General features: G+C 38.6%; 1 protein-coding gene across 7 annotated transcripts in view; it reads right to left on the bottom strand.

Annotated features, from left to right (window-relative positions):
• ano1a (anoctamin 1, calcium activated chloride channel a) overlaps positions 1 to 15,196 on the bottom strand; it is a 52,037-nt gene that overhangs the window by 24,569 nt on the left and 12,272 nt on the right. For 3 of the 7 annotated variants that reach the window (XM_032561459.1, XM_032561454.1, XM_032561455.1), the window contains exons 3-10: positions 9,908 to 10,273; positions 7,439 to 7,537; positions 7,145 to 7,296; positions 4,781 to 4,835; positions 4,193 to 4,244; positions 2,501 to 2,556; positions 1,595 to 1,636; positions 39 to 103 (exon numbers count right to left, since the gene is read on the bottom strand). In XM_032561459.1, coding sequence (XP_032417350.1) covers positions 39 to 103; positions 1,595 to 1,636; positions 2,501 to 2,556; positions 4,193 to 4,244; positions 4,781 to 4,835; positions 7,145 to 7,296; positions 7,439 to 7,537; positions 9,908 to 10,273 — 887 coding nt within the window. Of the gene's footprint in view, positions 1 to 38; positions 104 to 1,594; positions 1,637 to 2,500; positions 2,557 to 4,192; positions 4,245 to 4,780; positions 4,836 to 7,144; positions 7,297 to 7,438; positions 7,538 to 8,291; positions 9,597 to 9,907; positions 10,274 to 15,196 lie in introns of those variants that run through there. The other 4 variants (XM_032561456.1, XM_032561457.1, XM_032561461.1 and 1 more) reach the window with 3 other exon arrangements.

The following is a 15,196-nucleotide window of genomic DNA, read 5'->3' as shown; positions in this document are numbered from 1 at the left end:
GATCCAGTACTTAATGGGTTCATTCAGAAGGTTCTGACCTGATCAGTCCAATAGGTTGATACTTGTAGAAAACACTGTAGCTGGCCCATTCCTCGAACAATAACTGTGAAGAGAAGTCAGAGTCAGTGATTACTGTCAGGTTTCTACAGATGTGAAGAGTCGAGCCGACCAAATAAAGAACTGGATGGCAAACAAGCACAATGATCATTTCTTGAACATATTTGTTAGTGAAGACAATAAAACCAGACAGACTAATGCAAACATGTCCATTCAAACGGATGTGAGTTACTTTTTGTTTTGATCTCATACAGTCTTTCTGGTCTTGGTCTACATCGGTACGATTTAGGAAATGCTTCTTTAAAACAATGTCTGTATGGATTTTACAGACATTTTATTTCTAAACTGTCTTATTAACCATAACTAATTTAATCATAGTAATTATTACAACTCATAATTGATTCACAAGTGTCATCAGTTATAGCTACTGAGTTCTGACCTGAATGCATCAGAGCTGCCCTCATCACGCTCTGATGGAAGCTTCCTGCAGTAAAACATCCTAACACAAGAATCCTGCAGAACTCCATCCTGTCCTCATGCTGAACAGAAGAGAGCAGCTGGCAGCGGCAGTGCTCTGTGTGCATGTTCTGATCCCACTACTGGTAGGCGAATATCACAAATCACTTGGAGGGGCCAGTGGAACATTTTCACACATACTGTAATTACACCCTCCATCTACAGGCAATGCAACAAGCAACAAATAAAGTCGTTTTATGAGCTAGCAGCAGCCCAGTGAAGAGCCTAGATGGCAGGCTGAGCGCGACACCCAACTAACAAGAACTCTCCACACTCCTGTTCCCACTCTCCATCTAAAGGTCCATGAGAGAATGAAGCCGACTAGAGCTGCTTTTCTGATCCTCCAGAACATAAGAGGGCTTATTAAGCTGTTGCCTTAGTGACTCACATCCCACAATATAATTATGGATGTAGAGTGGAAGCAAGGATGGATGTGACTTCAAAAGCATGAACTCTGATTTCCAACTGCATGCTTCTATAGGAGGAGGAACAGACCCAGACATGTCCAGATGGTCACAGTGACGGTTAGCTGGAGAGATCAGTTTCTAATTAAGCTCTTAAGACTATTCTACCAGAAGGGTACTGAATGTATATAAAGTCACAAAAGGCACATTACATAGTGTCGAACAACGATCTGGAGTTTCATCTCTCATCAGCTTGGTTTCAGGAAAATCAATCGGGAATAAAGTAACTCCATCCTGGCAGGAGAGGCTGGCTGATCCAATGTTAAGTATCAAGGACTTAGACGGCAAGAGATAAAGAGCAAAATGCCCAACTTGATATTCCATGAGAGGTATGTTGGTTCTGCTCTTAAATCCCAGGTGTGACTGACCCTAAACTGAACTTTTACCTCCGATAGAGTAGGGATGAGAAGTTCAAAATGATGTTCCTAAAAAAAGCCTCTGACATGGTTTATGTGGACCAACTCATAAAGGCTGCTGTTAGGAGGGTTTCCATGGCAAAATGGTATCAGTATGGTTACAGCTGGGGTTAGATTAACTAATAGAGTTGCTCCACTTACCTTCCTGTCATTGGGCTCTGCAGTAACCCCCTCAATGTCTCCCTGTAAGACAAATGGAGATGTGTTTACTAACCCTAATCACGAGGAATACAAGATTAGATTGATTTTATTGTTCCAAAGGAAATTTGTCTTCACTGCAGACACTGACTGCTGCATAATCCAAAAACCATAATCATCATATTACATTCACTTAAAACCACTTCTGTAATAGTTCCACAACTTTAGAAATAAATAATAGAAACTTAAAGAAACAGTAGTATAGGTTAAAATCTTAAACATCATTACCTACAGTCACATGGAGGTAACGATGTTAAAGACCTGCACAAATGAAAAGAAACTCTTAAAGTTTAAGTTCTTATTTGTCTGATCTGGCTTATTCCATTAATGAAGTCAAGAACACTGAACAGACTTTCTCTGAGTTCAATAGAATGACGACACTTTGTTCAGACTCAGGAGTTATTCAGCACCGCAGGACAAGTCTGCACATGGTTTGAAAGAATAAAGTTTGAAAGAATCGGGATGCAGGAAGTTGTGTGTGTGTGTCTGAATTTCCTGCTATATCTGGGTGAGCTTTGTGTCACAGCTATCATGATGGTTGCGAAGAGGAAACTATGGTTGTCCAATATTTTTATTGCATCAGATTTTGCAGATCAACATATTTCTTAGATCACTTTAATATCATCAGATGGATCTGTTCCAAGCTCGCCATGAACTGGGTTGCTGCTTTGTGTCATATCAAAATGTTGGACTTAAATGGCTACAAATCAAACAAGCGATGGTAAAAATGATAAAATGATCTTTCTTCCAGAATTATTTTTGCTGTGGCTGTGCCAACAGATGGCTGGAGGCCTGCAGGAGGGAGGAGGCCCACCAACATGAAAGGAGAAAGATGAAGTTGATACTCACATCATGCAGTGGATAAGCAGATGTGTAGACACCGTTGGCTAGCAGACTGGTGATCCCTATAAGGAGGAATAATCACCAGGATTAAAATGAGACACTCCCAGAGCAGCAACACCCAGAGAAAGAGCTGAGAGAAAACCCTTTAACAGCCTGGCCAGGGTGGCATACCAAGTTTATAGAGGCATTAAACTTATAGTTGTTTCTTTTTATAATAATAGTAAGGAAAAGTGACAAAAAATATATGAGAAATGAAAGGTATTTTTTGTTGTTTCTGCTCTAAACCACGAGTCATGTTTAATGATTTGGGTTTCTGACAGGCTTGTTAGCAGTCCTAATGTCGTCCTGCCTCAGCTAACAGAGTAATGAATACATGATCCAAATCAGTTTTTGTTTTAAAAACTTACATCAATGCACTTTAATTTACTGCAGAGAAATATAAGCACATAATGTTAAAAAATAAAATGTGTTTGTCTTGATGATGAAACCCACTGTGGAAGAGTTCTGCTAAATCCATTAACAACCTAACCGGGCTTGAAATTGCTGACTGCTTGTGTTATTAATGATAACCTTTAAGAAGAGTGCAACCATTATCCCTTTGTATTAAAACAGATTCACAAAAAGGACAATTACTGATAAGTACATTTTAAGTGAAAGAAAGGTCTTTTGGATCATCTAAACGTTGAGGTGAGAGGTTCAGATGCAGTGAAGAGTTTTCAAGACATTGATGGATGCACTGTGCAACAAGCACAGTGACTATCTCCTTCTGGAAGTGTGGAATGAAGACTTTGAGGCAATGGCTTTGTGACACAAGGACAGCAAAGAAGACACTTCTGGTTAAAGAAAATGTCAAGGACAAACTGGAATTCTGCAGGAAAATATGAACACAGTACTGGAGCTGTTATTTTCACTGATGAATTCTCCTTGCGATTGTTTGGAAAACTATTTTTTCCCCAGATCCATAGCAACACACAGTTCTACGTAGTGGGCACACATGGAAGCCTCCTCCTATAACCCATATGTGGAGCTGGGTCTTAACCTTGAAAGAAATGGCATTACTACCCATCATCCAAGAGTAACTTTTTTCCAACAATACTGGTGATGATCTTTGTGTTTTCCAGCACAATTGAACTTCATATCAAAAGTCAAAACTGACAAAACAAACCAACAAAAAACTGAAATTTTGAATCAGGAGTCAGAAAATTTCAAACATCATAGAGAACCAGTGGCTGTTTGTCAAAAATACATAAAGAGACAAGATAAGATGGGTCCAGGTTGGGTCTACATTGGCGACATTCAGTAAAGTTTCTAAAATAAGTGTCAACACTGAAGATATTGACTCTTCACATAAATTAGATGCGTTTGATAAAAATATTTGCAGTGTATGAAATGTTTTAATATCTCTTCTTTTGGCCATTAAAACATATAAACAAACTTATTACTGTATCAAAGGGGAAAAAAACAATTACATATGTATTTGACTTAGTGCCTGCCAAGTGCCAACACTTTAGTGTCCATGTTAAGTCATGTTAAGTCCACATGTTAAGACCTTTTTATATTAATACCAAGTAAAAATGACAAAAAAATATGAGAAATAAGAAGTAAGATATTTGATGTTTTTGAAGTGTAATGTCTGTTGTTTGTGCTCATCATCTAAACCAGAAGAAAATTCCATATTAAGTTGTGTGCTGCCTTTACCAAAGGAGTAGTTGGGTCTGGTCCATCGTATCCTCTTCAGTACTTCATAGACCTGGGAATCCAAGAACAGACATCATTAAAATATGAAAACTAAGCATGTTTGAAAATGTATACTACAACATGATTGGAGGGAATGTTTATTTGCTTATTAGATAACAAAATGAAAATAATGCAAAGGGAAAATGGAAGCAGACAGACTGCAGAGTTTCAGAGCAGCAGTAAAAACAATTCCACTGAGTCTAATTCATGTGCTCATGAGCGCCTCCATCCAATACTGACTTCAATCACATTATCTAGTCATTAGTGAAGCTCTGGGCAGTTCTGTGGAGGTGTATATATTGGTATGTGCGTGTGTGTGTGTATGTGTGTGTGTAAAGAAAGAGAGTCAATGTGGAGGCGAAGAACCAGCATAGAACAGAATACAAAGATCGCTCCTCTGCCCGAAACCAAGACGTTCAACTGAGACAAAAGCACACTGAGCTAGAGGAAGCATGTTCATCTGCTTATGAAAGATGGTTTACAGTTATTATTTTAAACAGATTGTTGTCTAGTGATCCCCTCCAACATTGATCTTACTGAAATACTCACAATGGAGCTTCTTGTCTTGCTGTCAAAGAACTTGTCTCTGTCAGAGAGGTCAAAACTGGGGAAAAAGAAGAAAAACAGACAGTTTTATTTAAAGATGCAGGAACGGAAAAAATAAATATTCACAGACCAGTGGAGAGATAAGATATAAAGCTGTAAAAGAAAAAAAATGGGCTAGAGATGCCAGAGTTAGAAAGGAAGTTGAGATGCATTATAAATCAATTATTATTAACCCAACCATAATGATGTGCATCAGTATTATGTTTCATTTCTAATTTCTACACACAAGCAGGACAAAACAGAAGAGAAAAATGACGACATGGGGTTTCTATATGAAACATATGTTCATAGGATATAAAAACTGAAAAAGGGCAACGTTTAGTCATTGTATAGGAATTACATTTGGTATAACAGAAAATGTACAGTATCAGTAACTGATGACCTCTGCAGGTGGTTTATGTCCCAAACCCTTAGAAGAGCGTCCCATTTCTCATGATTTAACCACTGTGGGTGCATGCTTATACTGACAAAAATGCTCCAGCTTACTGGTTAAATAGTTAATCCAATTGAGCTGTACGCTAGCAAAAACATGAATGACAAGTGCAGGATGTAGAGTAAAGATGAACGTTAGGTTCTGTCCATACAGCACCAGTAACGGTTCAGACGCCATCACCTGTCTGCATGTCAGGCCTCAAACTGTTAGACTGAACTGGGATCATGTGCAACAAACTAACATAAACTGTTGCTTAGTTATAATGTACAGAATAACAGAGTTCAGGTGGGAGAACTTGACAACTATAGCTGCACATTCCACCTGGCATTCATTGAAATGGTCATGAAAGTCTGAAGAGATCCTTCTTGCAGTTAGCATCAAGCCAAGTAGAAGAACAGCAAACAAGAGAAAAGTGAAAGCAGCATTAATAGAGATACTGGATGACTGGAAACTAACTACACATTTCAACTTATCAGATGGAAATCCATTCAAATGGATGGGGAATGAACATTATTCCAAATGCACTCAGATGCCAGACAAATGTTGTTCTAAGACATGCTTTTATGTTTGGAAGATTGCTTTAGAGATCCATTTACAAAAAATAAAATGTAAAAAAAAAAAAACTGGATTGGATGTTTTCTGCTGAGTGTTCACACAAAACTGAACTATAACCAAAAATACAACAAACAAGCAAAGCTGATAGATCAACAAGAAGTTCTTGTAAATTGTCAGTCATCATCCGATGACTGACAATTTAATTTTGAAGTTCTGGTTCTGACAGGTTGTCCAAACTGAACCTAGAAAATCTCTATTCATTCTTGATTGGGGACACTTTAACGACCGTATGAACACTTTTAGACAAGAGGCGCTGGCTGCACATGAACCAAATCTAAAACAACTTCACAATCTAGGAGAAGAAAAACAAAAACACAAAAATAAAAAGGGTGATTGCTTTGAAAACCTCACTAAACGAGCTTTTGTGATCAGGCTTTATCTCAGGGATCCGCCCCAGATCGTTTTCAGAACAGATGAGATGTGGAAGCTGTGGAGGGAGATCTGCTAGCTGTTAGTCAGAGCATAAATTTAGCTACTTGCTGCCCACTCGCTCCTCCATACATCCCAGCAGGCTGAGGGGAAGACATGTTCTGATGCAAACACTGGATGTGAAAACCAGCTGACTGGTTGGGACCAAAGAGAGTGTCCATGAAGTCATGAGTCTCAAAGTTCAGAATCCATCCCATGTCTGCTTAGACTGCGACATTAAAACCTCAGTCACTGTTCAGAGGATGTAGATGACCTCAATGAGTCAGACTTGTGTTTGTTTGCGTGCAGTAAGCTGAGGGATGGGGGCGAGGGGCTTTCACATTACCAAGACTGAATCACTCTGCATCGTTCCTGGCATCCTCAGCCTGCAGGCTGGCTGGCATTTCTTTCCATTACATTGTTAATGTTTTTACCACATTGTGTTTAATAATTAAATATATTTGCTTATTCCAATCCCCTAGTTATAATATTAGCTGTTCCCTACATCATGTTCTCTTGAAGGTATCCTGTCCATCAGGAAAACCTGCACAGTTAGGTTCCCCTGCTGTTTACATGAACTGCAGTTCAGGGTCAATGTCCAGTTTTCATTCTGCTTTGCAGCTTGAAACTGTAGGGCACAACTTATATTAGGTTCACAATTCAGATCAAACAGCTTGAGAGTCAAGGAACCCAAGCTCAGACCAGGTTTAATCATCAGAACCTGATCTCATCCCATAGTGCTCTCATTTCTGCTTTTAGATATAAAAAGTTCATTAAAGTGATTCATCATCAAAGTGACCTTTTTTTGGAGTGTGTCTTTAGAAATGATAAAGAAAAGAGATTTTACTCACAGGTGCTGCTTCTCCTTTGAAAAAGGAAGGGAGAGCGATTTGGCATCTCCGGGCCGTTTGGGACCCACTTTTGGGTGGAGAGGATCAGTAACTTTGTGAATGAACAGTCGGATTTTCTCCACCAGGTTGCTGCCTTGTTTCACTTCATAAACCTGCGGAAATGAAAGACGATTGTTGCTGTTGAAGGGAGTTGTTGTTCTCCACTGATCACTGACAGAATTAATATGGAACTGATGGTTAAAAAAAACCTCAGATGAAATTTTGAATGGAATTAGTGGATGTTGGGTTGAATACCTGCTTTGTTGGCATCTTGAGCTTCATGATCTCAGCCTCTCGACACAAAACGGCCCAGGGAGCATGGATCTTTAAGAAGCCAATTCCGGCGATTTTACCCTGAGACACAGGAGATTAGACAGAACAGAGTGTGATTCTGTGTGCTCCAACCTGCCCATCTAATCAATGATCATAATAATAATCCAGTGACTTACAGTATTTATTTACTATTTAGTTCCTTTCAAACTATACCGAAACAGACATGGTGATGAAGAGGCTGCATCAGTGCTGAAACTGTTGGGTTCAAAACCTTTTCACACTCAGGGGCCTAAAGGGACTTTAATGACTCTGTTAAACCAATAAATGCCACATTTATTATCAAAGAAGTTGAAACTTGAATCCCCATAGTAAAATATTGAACCAGGTTTAATAATAATACGTTTTTAAAAATGTTTTAGTCAAACTCTTGACTAAAATGAGCCTTGATCTCCTTTATTTCCAGCTCAGTCTCATCATAGATGATTTTCCCAACATCCTGAATGATAAAACTTTCTTTTATAAACACATAAATAATGGCCTTCATTTTTATTCACATTTGTTATGCTAAACAGTTTGTTATAGACCATTTCCTGCTTTAATCCTTTATTAAATTTTAGCAATAAATGTTAAATGTAGCTTTGAAAAATTCACTAATGATCACATTGTGGCAGGATTTCTGGAGGAAAAAAATACAAAATGAACACTCTGCTTCTAAAAGCATCAGATCAGTTCTTCAGTTTGATGAAAATCATCTGCATCTATTTGAGTAAAACACTCGTCTGTCTCACTGCCTGTAAACGGCCTGCAGCCTGTAATGTTATATAAAAGCACTAACACAGTCAGACGTACTTCAAGCCCCTCAGTTCTGACCTTTGACCTCTGACCTGTCTGGTGAAGAGATGGAGAACTGCTATGTGTGCAATCTGTGAAAAAAAACATTTTCTAGGAGATAAGTGATGAATAATAAAACAGTTCTGCACTAAAACTCTATAACAAATGCAAACATCACTGTATAGAGCAAAAATACCAATTTTATATGATAAGGAATGCAAAGGATTTGATAGAAAAACTGAACCTGTATAAACCCAAAAATATAAAGTCCTATCAGCTTTATTTTAACTTATATAAAATATGAGGGTGTAAGAAGTTCTATAATAACAATAATAATTGCTTATGTACTTGGAAAGAAATCCCATTGCTTGCTTTCCATACAGCAAGAGGTCTGTCCAGATCACAGACTTTACCATAAGATGATTATACAGTCTCAGGCTTTTTACTGTGACTTCTGAAGACAGGCTGCATATCACTGCGAGTCGCTAAAAGCCTTTCCCAGAAGTCGATTTTGAACAAAGATGGCCCTGTTGCAAAGGGTCACTCATGCCGATTTTAATGCTGTTTGACAAGAAGACGATTCAACTCCATTCATCTTTTGCACAGAAATTTTCTGAAAATCTTTACACTCTGCATTAATAGGTACAAACCACCTTGGATCCACGACTCCATTCATGCAGCACACTTCTTATTCTAGGTAATATGTATAAGAAAAAAGGCTTCAAATATCAACCTCAGTTCATCAGTCTACAGCTACTAAGATGTCCTGCATTTCCGATCCTCTTCCTGTCATGGTGGATTTCTGCTTTTCAGTTAGGATAACCATTACTGATGTTCAGCTACTAATTCTTATGTTTGTTTTTGGTAACTCGTTTCCTAATATTTTGATATTAGATACTGTTAACATTGTTGAAGGTTCAAGTTTGTCTTTGATTCCCTTGCGTAAAATAGCCTATGACAAGATATATTAATCTTGTCAAGACAGCACACACTTTTTGCAGCAACAAATGACTCATTGCAAAATCTTAGAAATATCAATTGGAGTAATTCTGAAATACAAAACATTTTTTGTACTCAGAACTCCACAACAAAGCTGCTAGCAGCATCCATGTCTTTGTGGTACCAGAGTGTTTAATCCATCCTGAGGAAGCAGCAGCAGGTGATAAATCCGATCTATAGAGCATATGTTGCCCCTGATGAAAACAGTCCCGAAGGCCAATTTATACTGAAGAAAATTGGAATGCAGACATGATCATCATTATGTTATACTCATCAAAGTGTGTGTCTGGCAGCAGCAAGCCTCTTTACACTGCAAAAACACAAAATCTTACCAAGTATTTCTATCTAGTTTCTAGTGCAAATATCCTTGGACACATGAAAAAAGACAAAACTAACATAAAAGTAACTTTTCAGCAAGATATACGAACTTGTTTCAAGTAAATAATTTTTTAGCATAAATTTTTTAAAAACTTCTAATTCCACTGGTAGATTTGTTCACTTAAGACAAGACATTTTTCTCATAGGTGAAAAAAATCTACCAGTGGAACAAGTACTTCATCTAAAAACATAAAAAATATCATAAAAAAATGTGCCATTACATAAAAGCTGAACCACTCTCACCCCTTCGTCCTTCTCCAGCTCTAGTCCCATCTCTTGAAGGTTTTGCTCAAACTCCTCCCGCTTCAAGCGCTTGTCATCCTCATGATAATTAGCCTGTTGTTCTGTGGCTGCAACTTCTGGGTCTTCCTTTGGCTGCAGCGGTGCTCGGCTGCTCCTGGAGCACAGGCTGTGCCGAAGCCAATGGAAGAAGCCGTTGTCACTCAGCTTGGATGACTGGCGTCGGACGGCGCTGGGCTTCTGGATGCCGTAGGTCAGAACATAGTCCACACGCCGCTGTCCATCAGAGAAGTACGGACCAAGGGGCAGATGCAGGAGCGAGCCATCGCTCGCATAGAGAGTTTTCATTGGCTGGATAGAGGACAGAGGCTGAATATCAGAGACACATTCAGCAAAAGTGTTATTTAATAACAAGAAAGCCATCAGACTCACAAACATACCTTCATTTTGATCTCACACAAAACATGAAATAGGAAGAGATTTTTCCTGCACAGAGTTGCTCAAAATTCATATAATACTGATTTTTTTCCCTAATTTTTTTAACTTCTCTAAATCAGCTACATTTTCAGCAACTGTTGACAGTTGGAAAAAACCTTCAAACAAAATCTGAATTGCCCAGCTAATGTAGACTGCACAAGATGATTTCAGGTTTCAATAAAATTCTAGTAAATACTTCAAAACAAACACCAGCATGACATATCATGCAAAATTCACTTTTTTAGCCTTTAAATATATATTTTGTATACTTTAAGTGTCTAGGAGTGTAAGAAATATACATTTATTCTTTCCTGGAAGATTAAAGTTTATCATTATAAACTTAATAATGTAATAGGGTTAGGGTTAGGGTAGGGTAATATTTTTCAGTCTGTTTATTCTCTATTACCTATAATGTTTTTTTCTTTATATCACCCCATTTGCTGTGGAACTGCTAAACAAGGACATGGCTAATCCGGCTAATCAGTTTTGTGAATCTGCCATTTTTTATCCAAGTTCAGTTATGCTAAAGTTGCAAGTAAACAAGTCAAAATGTTCGATGGTCCATTTTGCTACAGTACTCAGCAAATGGAAGGCTGAAAGGCCTGTAAATAATATGTTTTAAACATGTTCCTGTAGTAGTTCCCTTAGCAGTTTTAGCTTAAATTATAAAGAAGCGGAAAAATCTTTTGGAATGGAGGGAAATAAAACCGATTTCGACATGGTTCTTAACTTTGTCTATTGTTTCATCTGAACAATCATGTACAGTATATTCTCTATGTGGTAAACATGAAGGATGTTGTTATTTGGAGTTCTCTGGTTGAACAGACTGGTAATGAGACTGGTATCTCATTACCAGTATAATTCCTTTCAAACGAAAACAACATGATTTAGAAGTGACGGATGCAGTACAGGGTGACGTTGATGAGCTCCAGGGTGAGCTCATCAAGATGGGTGATGCATCACTGGATCACCTGAAACTATGCGGAACATCTTGGTTTGTTAAAAACTGATGGCCTTTAGGAAAAAGAAATTCTCCTAATTCAAATTCTTAAAATTTTAGACTAACTTTTAGAAGTCAACTCATGACAGTAGATTTAAATAGGGTGATACCAAACCCACATAAAATTATTGAAAATCAACATGTTTTTTTTATTAAAAGAAATCAGTGTTCAGACTCCATAAAAGAAGGTTAATTAGCAGACAAACCCTGTTCATCAAATTCATGGATTAACTTACAAGTATTAAAAGTTTTGATTAAAGTTTTATTAGCTTGAGGCTTTGGTGAACTGTTATGTGTAACGCAAATGCAAACTGTTGCAAGCAGTTTCCAATGTCTGTTGACTCCATCATTATGAAATGAGAATAATTACAGTAGGAAACATTCAAGGTAGCTTGTTGGCTCATTTTATAATCACAGGACCTGTGAACCTAACAACTAACCTCTCTGTATACCAAGTTATTCTAGACTCAAACAGTTAAAGTACAGTTATTTATTTGATAGCTGCCGGTTTGCACAAATTTCCACCAAAGCAGTTTTTTGGGGGGTGAGACGGGTGTAAAGGGTTTCCAGGTTAGAGTCATTTCTCTCTAAAGTGAAGACAGTTTGGCAAAACATTCTTCAGCTGCTGTCAGTATGTGACTTTGCCTGGTAAGTGTGTGCCAGGTACGAAGGAGTGCGACTCTATTTGGAAACCTGTTGGAACTATACAGTTTAAAACCCTTACATTGATGTTACTACCTGCTTTGCTGCACTGTAGAAAAAAAAAAAGCACAGAGTGAGAAACAAGATTTGTGAGGATCCCACAGTCAGCCAGCCGATAGCTGCCAGTGATGCTGAAGTTGGTGTTAGAGTGTTTCAAAACGACGCTTCAGGGTTGCTTCAAATTTTGTTGAGATAGAACAGAATTTAATCTTCTCGGGTACAAAATATGAAACACTTAAAATGATCCAAACAGAACAGGCTCATGCACTCATGTTCCTTACGACACTGTTTTACAAAAACAACACAAAAGGGAGCATTTTCAATAGCATTTTCATTTTCAATAGTCCTAATTCTAGAGAATTAGGACTACCCAAGAGTTAACAAGCATGAGAACTTCAATGTAGTGACTTGTTAAAACTAAACTGAATCATCATACAGACTCCAAATTCTTTTAAACTATTTTGTTTCTAAACATCGACACCATTCATGTAAAATAAAATGGGGATTCTTAGCTTTCCCATATGTGTAGACTTGTGATCCTAACATTGAGCATCGCCTCATCTTGTTTTGATAGATGCATTATTTGGTTAGAAACTGAAGCACAGCAGTTAAACTCAAAGCCTCATTAGTGGTGGCTTACCCAAACTAAATCTAGCCTAGCAAAATGATCAAAGATGATTTTGATTTGTGCCATGTTTCATATTAGGGCTCTGTTTGTGCACAAAAATAAGGTAGAATGATAAAATAATAATGATTATTTTAGACAACAGACAATATCTCATAAATGTTAATAATTTCAGGAACTCTGATCCAGAAGGGCATAGCCTTCTGGGGGATGTAGGCAGAAGAAAGGCTTTAGCCGCACAACCTTTCACAGCCAGCCAGGAAAAGTATGTGGCATCAATTAACTCTCGCTCATTGGTTACCTAGCAGCAACTTGTTGAGCAACAAGTAGCAGTTTTATGTTGTCCCCAACATACTTTGTCATATTTCACTCCTTGTTGGTCTGTGTGAACTGGAGGCGGACTTCAGCAGGTCACATTTGCACAAAGGTCAACAAAGGTCAACCTGTACGAACGCATAATCGGTGACACACTGACTTACAGGAAACTGCTCGGCAGTAAACATTGTTTAGTATGCAACACTGAGCTGATAATGTTGAGTCAGCACAACCAGTCGCAAGGACACGTAGTGCAACTTCCGCTCTCTGTGTAGCACTAGCAGTTGATGTGGTGGCTGCCCTGGTGGAGAAAAACTGGGCAAAGCACAAACATGCTCATCACACATGCTAGTATCCATTCAGATTGTGAGAAATGAAGGAATTTCTCACAAGAAATGTAGGCAAACTGTACACCTGACTATAAAATCTCAGCCCTCAGACAGTGCACACAGGGACTGCAAGGTTCACAGAATACACACACTGCTGCTGAGTCTGAGGGAACAGTTCCATGTTTCACCACCATCCCTCATAACTGCTTAAGAGGAAATTGTGGACCAAAGAGGAAAGGCCACGTCAGCAGTTTGACAGTAGTTTGGTTATTCAAAACAAAACAATTAATCAATAATAATCATTTGACTGATATGAAATGCTTATATCACGGACCATTTTTCAACCATATCACCCGGCCCTAGTCCAAAAGTCAGAAATGTTTCCTGCTGTAAAGTGATGATGGGTTTTCATTAGAAGCCCTCCACAGGTGAGTCAGTATGTTTGAGGCTGAGGAACTCAGGTGGTGGATCTGCAATAAAATCTAAACCAGCATTGAAAGAGCAGACATTATGATGACCGAAAAAAAAAATACTTCTTTGAGACCCAAACTTCCTGCTGTTGTGTTTTTGTAATTACCATTATTACCCGATGAGAAGCTTGTGTGCATGTCCTGCATTTGTATGATGTACACAGATTCACACGCATATTCAGCCCTTTTTAAACAGGAAGTAGTCATAGCTGCGAAGGTCACAGGCCACATCTCACAGGGGAGATGAGGATCTTGTGGTGTATGCAACACACACCAATAGGAGAGCCTTTCTCACAAAGCTGTCGGGAAATGAGCCTCTCCTATCCTTCGGGCTTCCACACACACACAACCGCCCCCACATATGTGAACAACACACACAAACAAATGCTTCTGAGCCACCATCAGCTCAGCAGTTTCCGGCTCCCTGCTGCATTTCACAGCCTCTCTGAAATAACGTGGAAGCTGCAGCTGTCATGGTATGCATATGAAATCAGAACATTTTCACAAGGAGCTGATGTATGCATCCGGCTCAGTAACACTGTCAATACGTCTGCCAAACATAAGTCAAAACAAACAGCTAATGGGATGTGTTTGTAGGCTCACAGCTGTCCACTTAGGAAGCATGTTAACAGGACCTGAGAGTGTGTGTCAGTTCTAACAGAACATGTTGCTCAGAGCACATTTAGAGAACACATGTTCTCTAAATAATGACCAGTAATGACCCAATTTTCTATCATCACAAGTGTGTTCTGATTTCCCACTAAACCCACCTGCTTTCTGTACAGAAATGAATTTAATAATGATGCATTACCTTGAGTGTGTGTATGATTTGATGCGATCCAAACACTGAAGAGTTGGATACTAGAAAGTACTGGAGTTCTATGGTAGTCGAAAAATGATTGAATTATTGGCCTAAAATTTCAATCTCAATTCATCAAGATGGCAAAAACACCTTATTGTGAAAAAGTCCCTCTCTAAAAGAGGAACACGTTGCAGAGCACACCTGAAACAATGATCCTTAAAAATAACACCCAAACCAAATGCTACATGTGAAGTAGGACAAATGTCTTTCTGTAAGTTTAACTAGGAGAGGGAGATCTCTGATCTCCTGTTGAATCTAAGACCCAAAATGAAGGCTCTGCTGAAGGCAAAGGTTGTTCCAAGTAGCGCTAGCAAAATGTACCTAATAAAGAGGCTGGTGATTGTACTCATCAAAGCTGTGTGTGTTTTCTAAAATCCCTGATTATTCCCCTCCAGCTCCCTCTGGCCTGATCTGTGCATCACTCAGACATTGGGGTTTTCAACATCATCATCATTTCATATCATATCATACTATAATCATAGCTGCTGTTACCCATTGTCCCTCTCTTGCTG

Source organism: Xiphophorus hellerii, chromosome 4 (assembly GCF_003331165.1).
Source record: "Xiphophorus hellerii strain 12219 chromosome 4, Xiphophorus_hellerii-4.1, whole genome shotgun sequence".
Lineage (NCBI taxonomy): Eukaryota > Metazoa > Chordata > Actinopteri > Cyprinodontiformes > Poeciliidae > Xiphophorus > Xiphophorus hellerii.
Note: the sequence above shows the minus strand (reverse complement) of the source record. Positions and strands in the feature narration are given on the sequence as shown.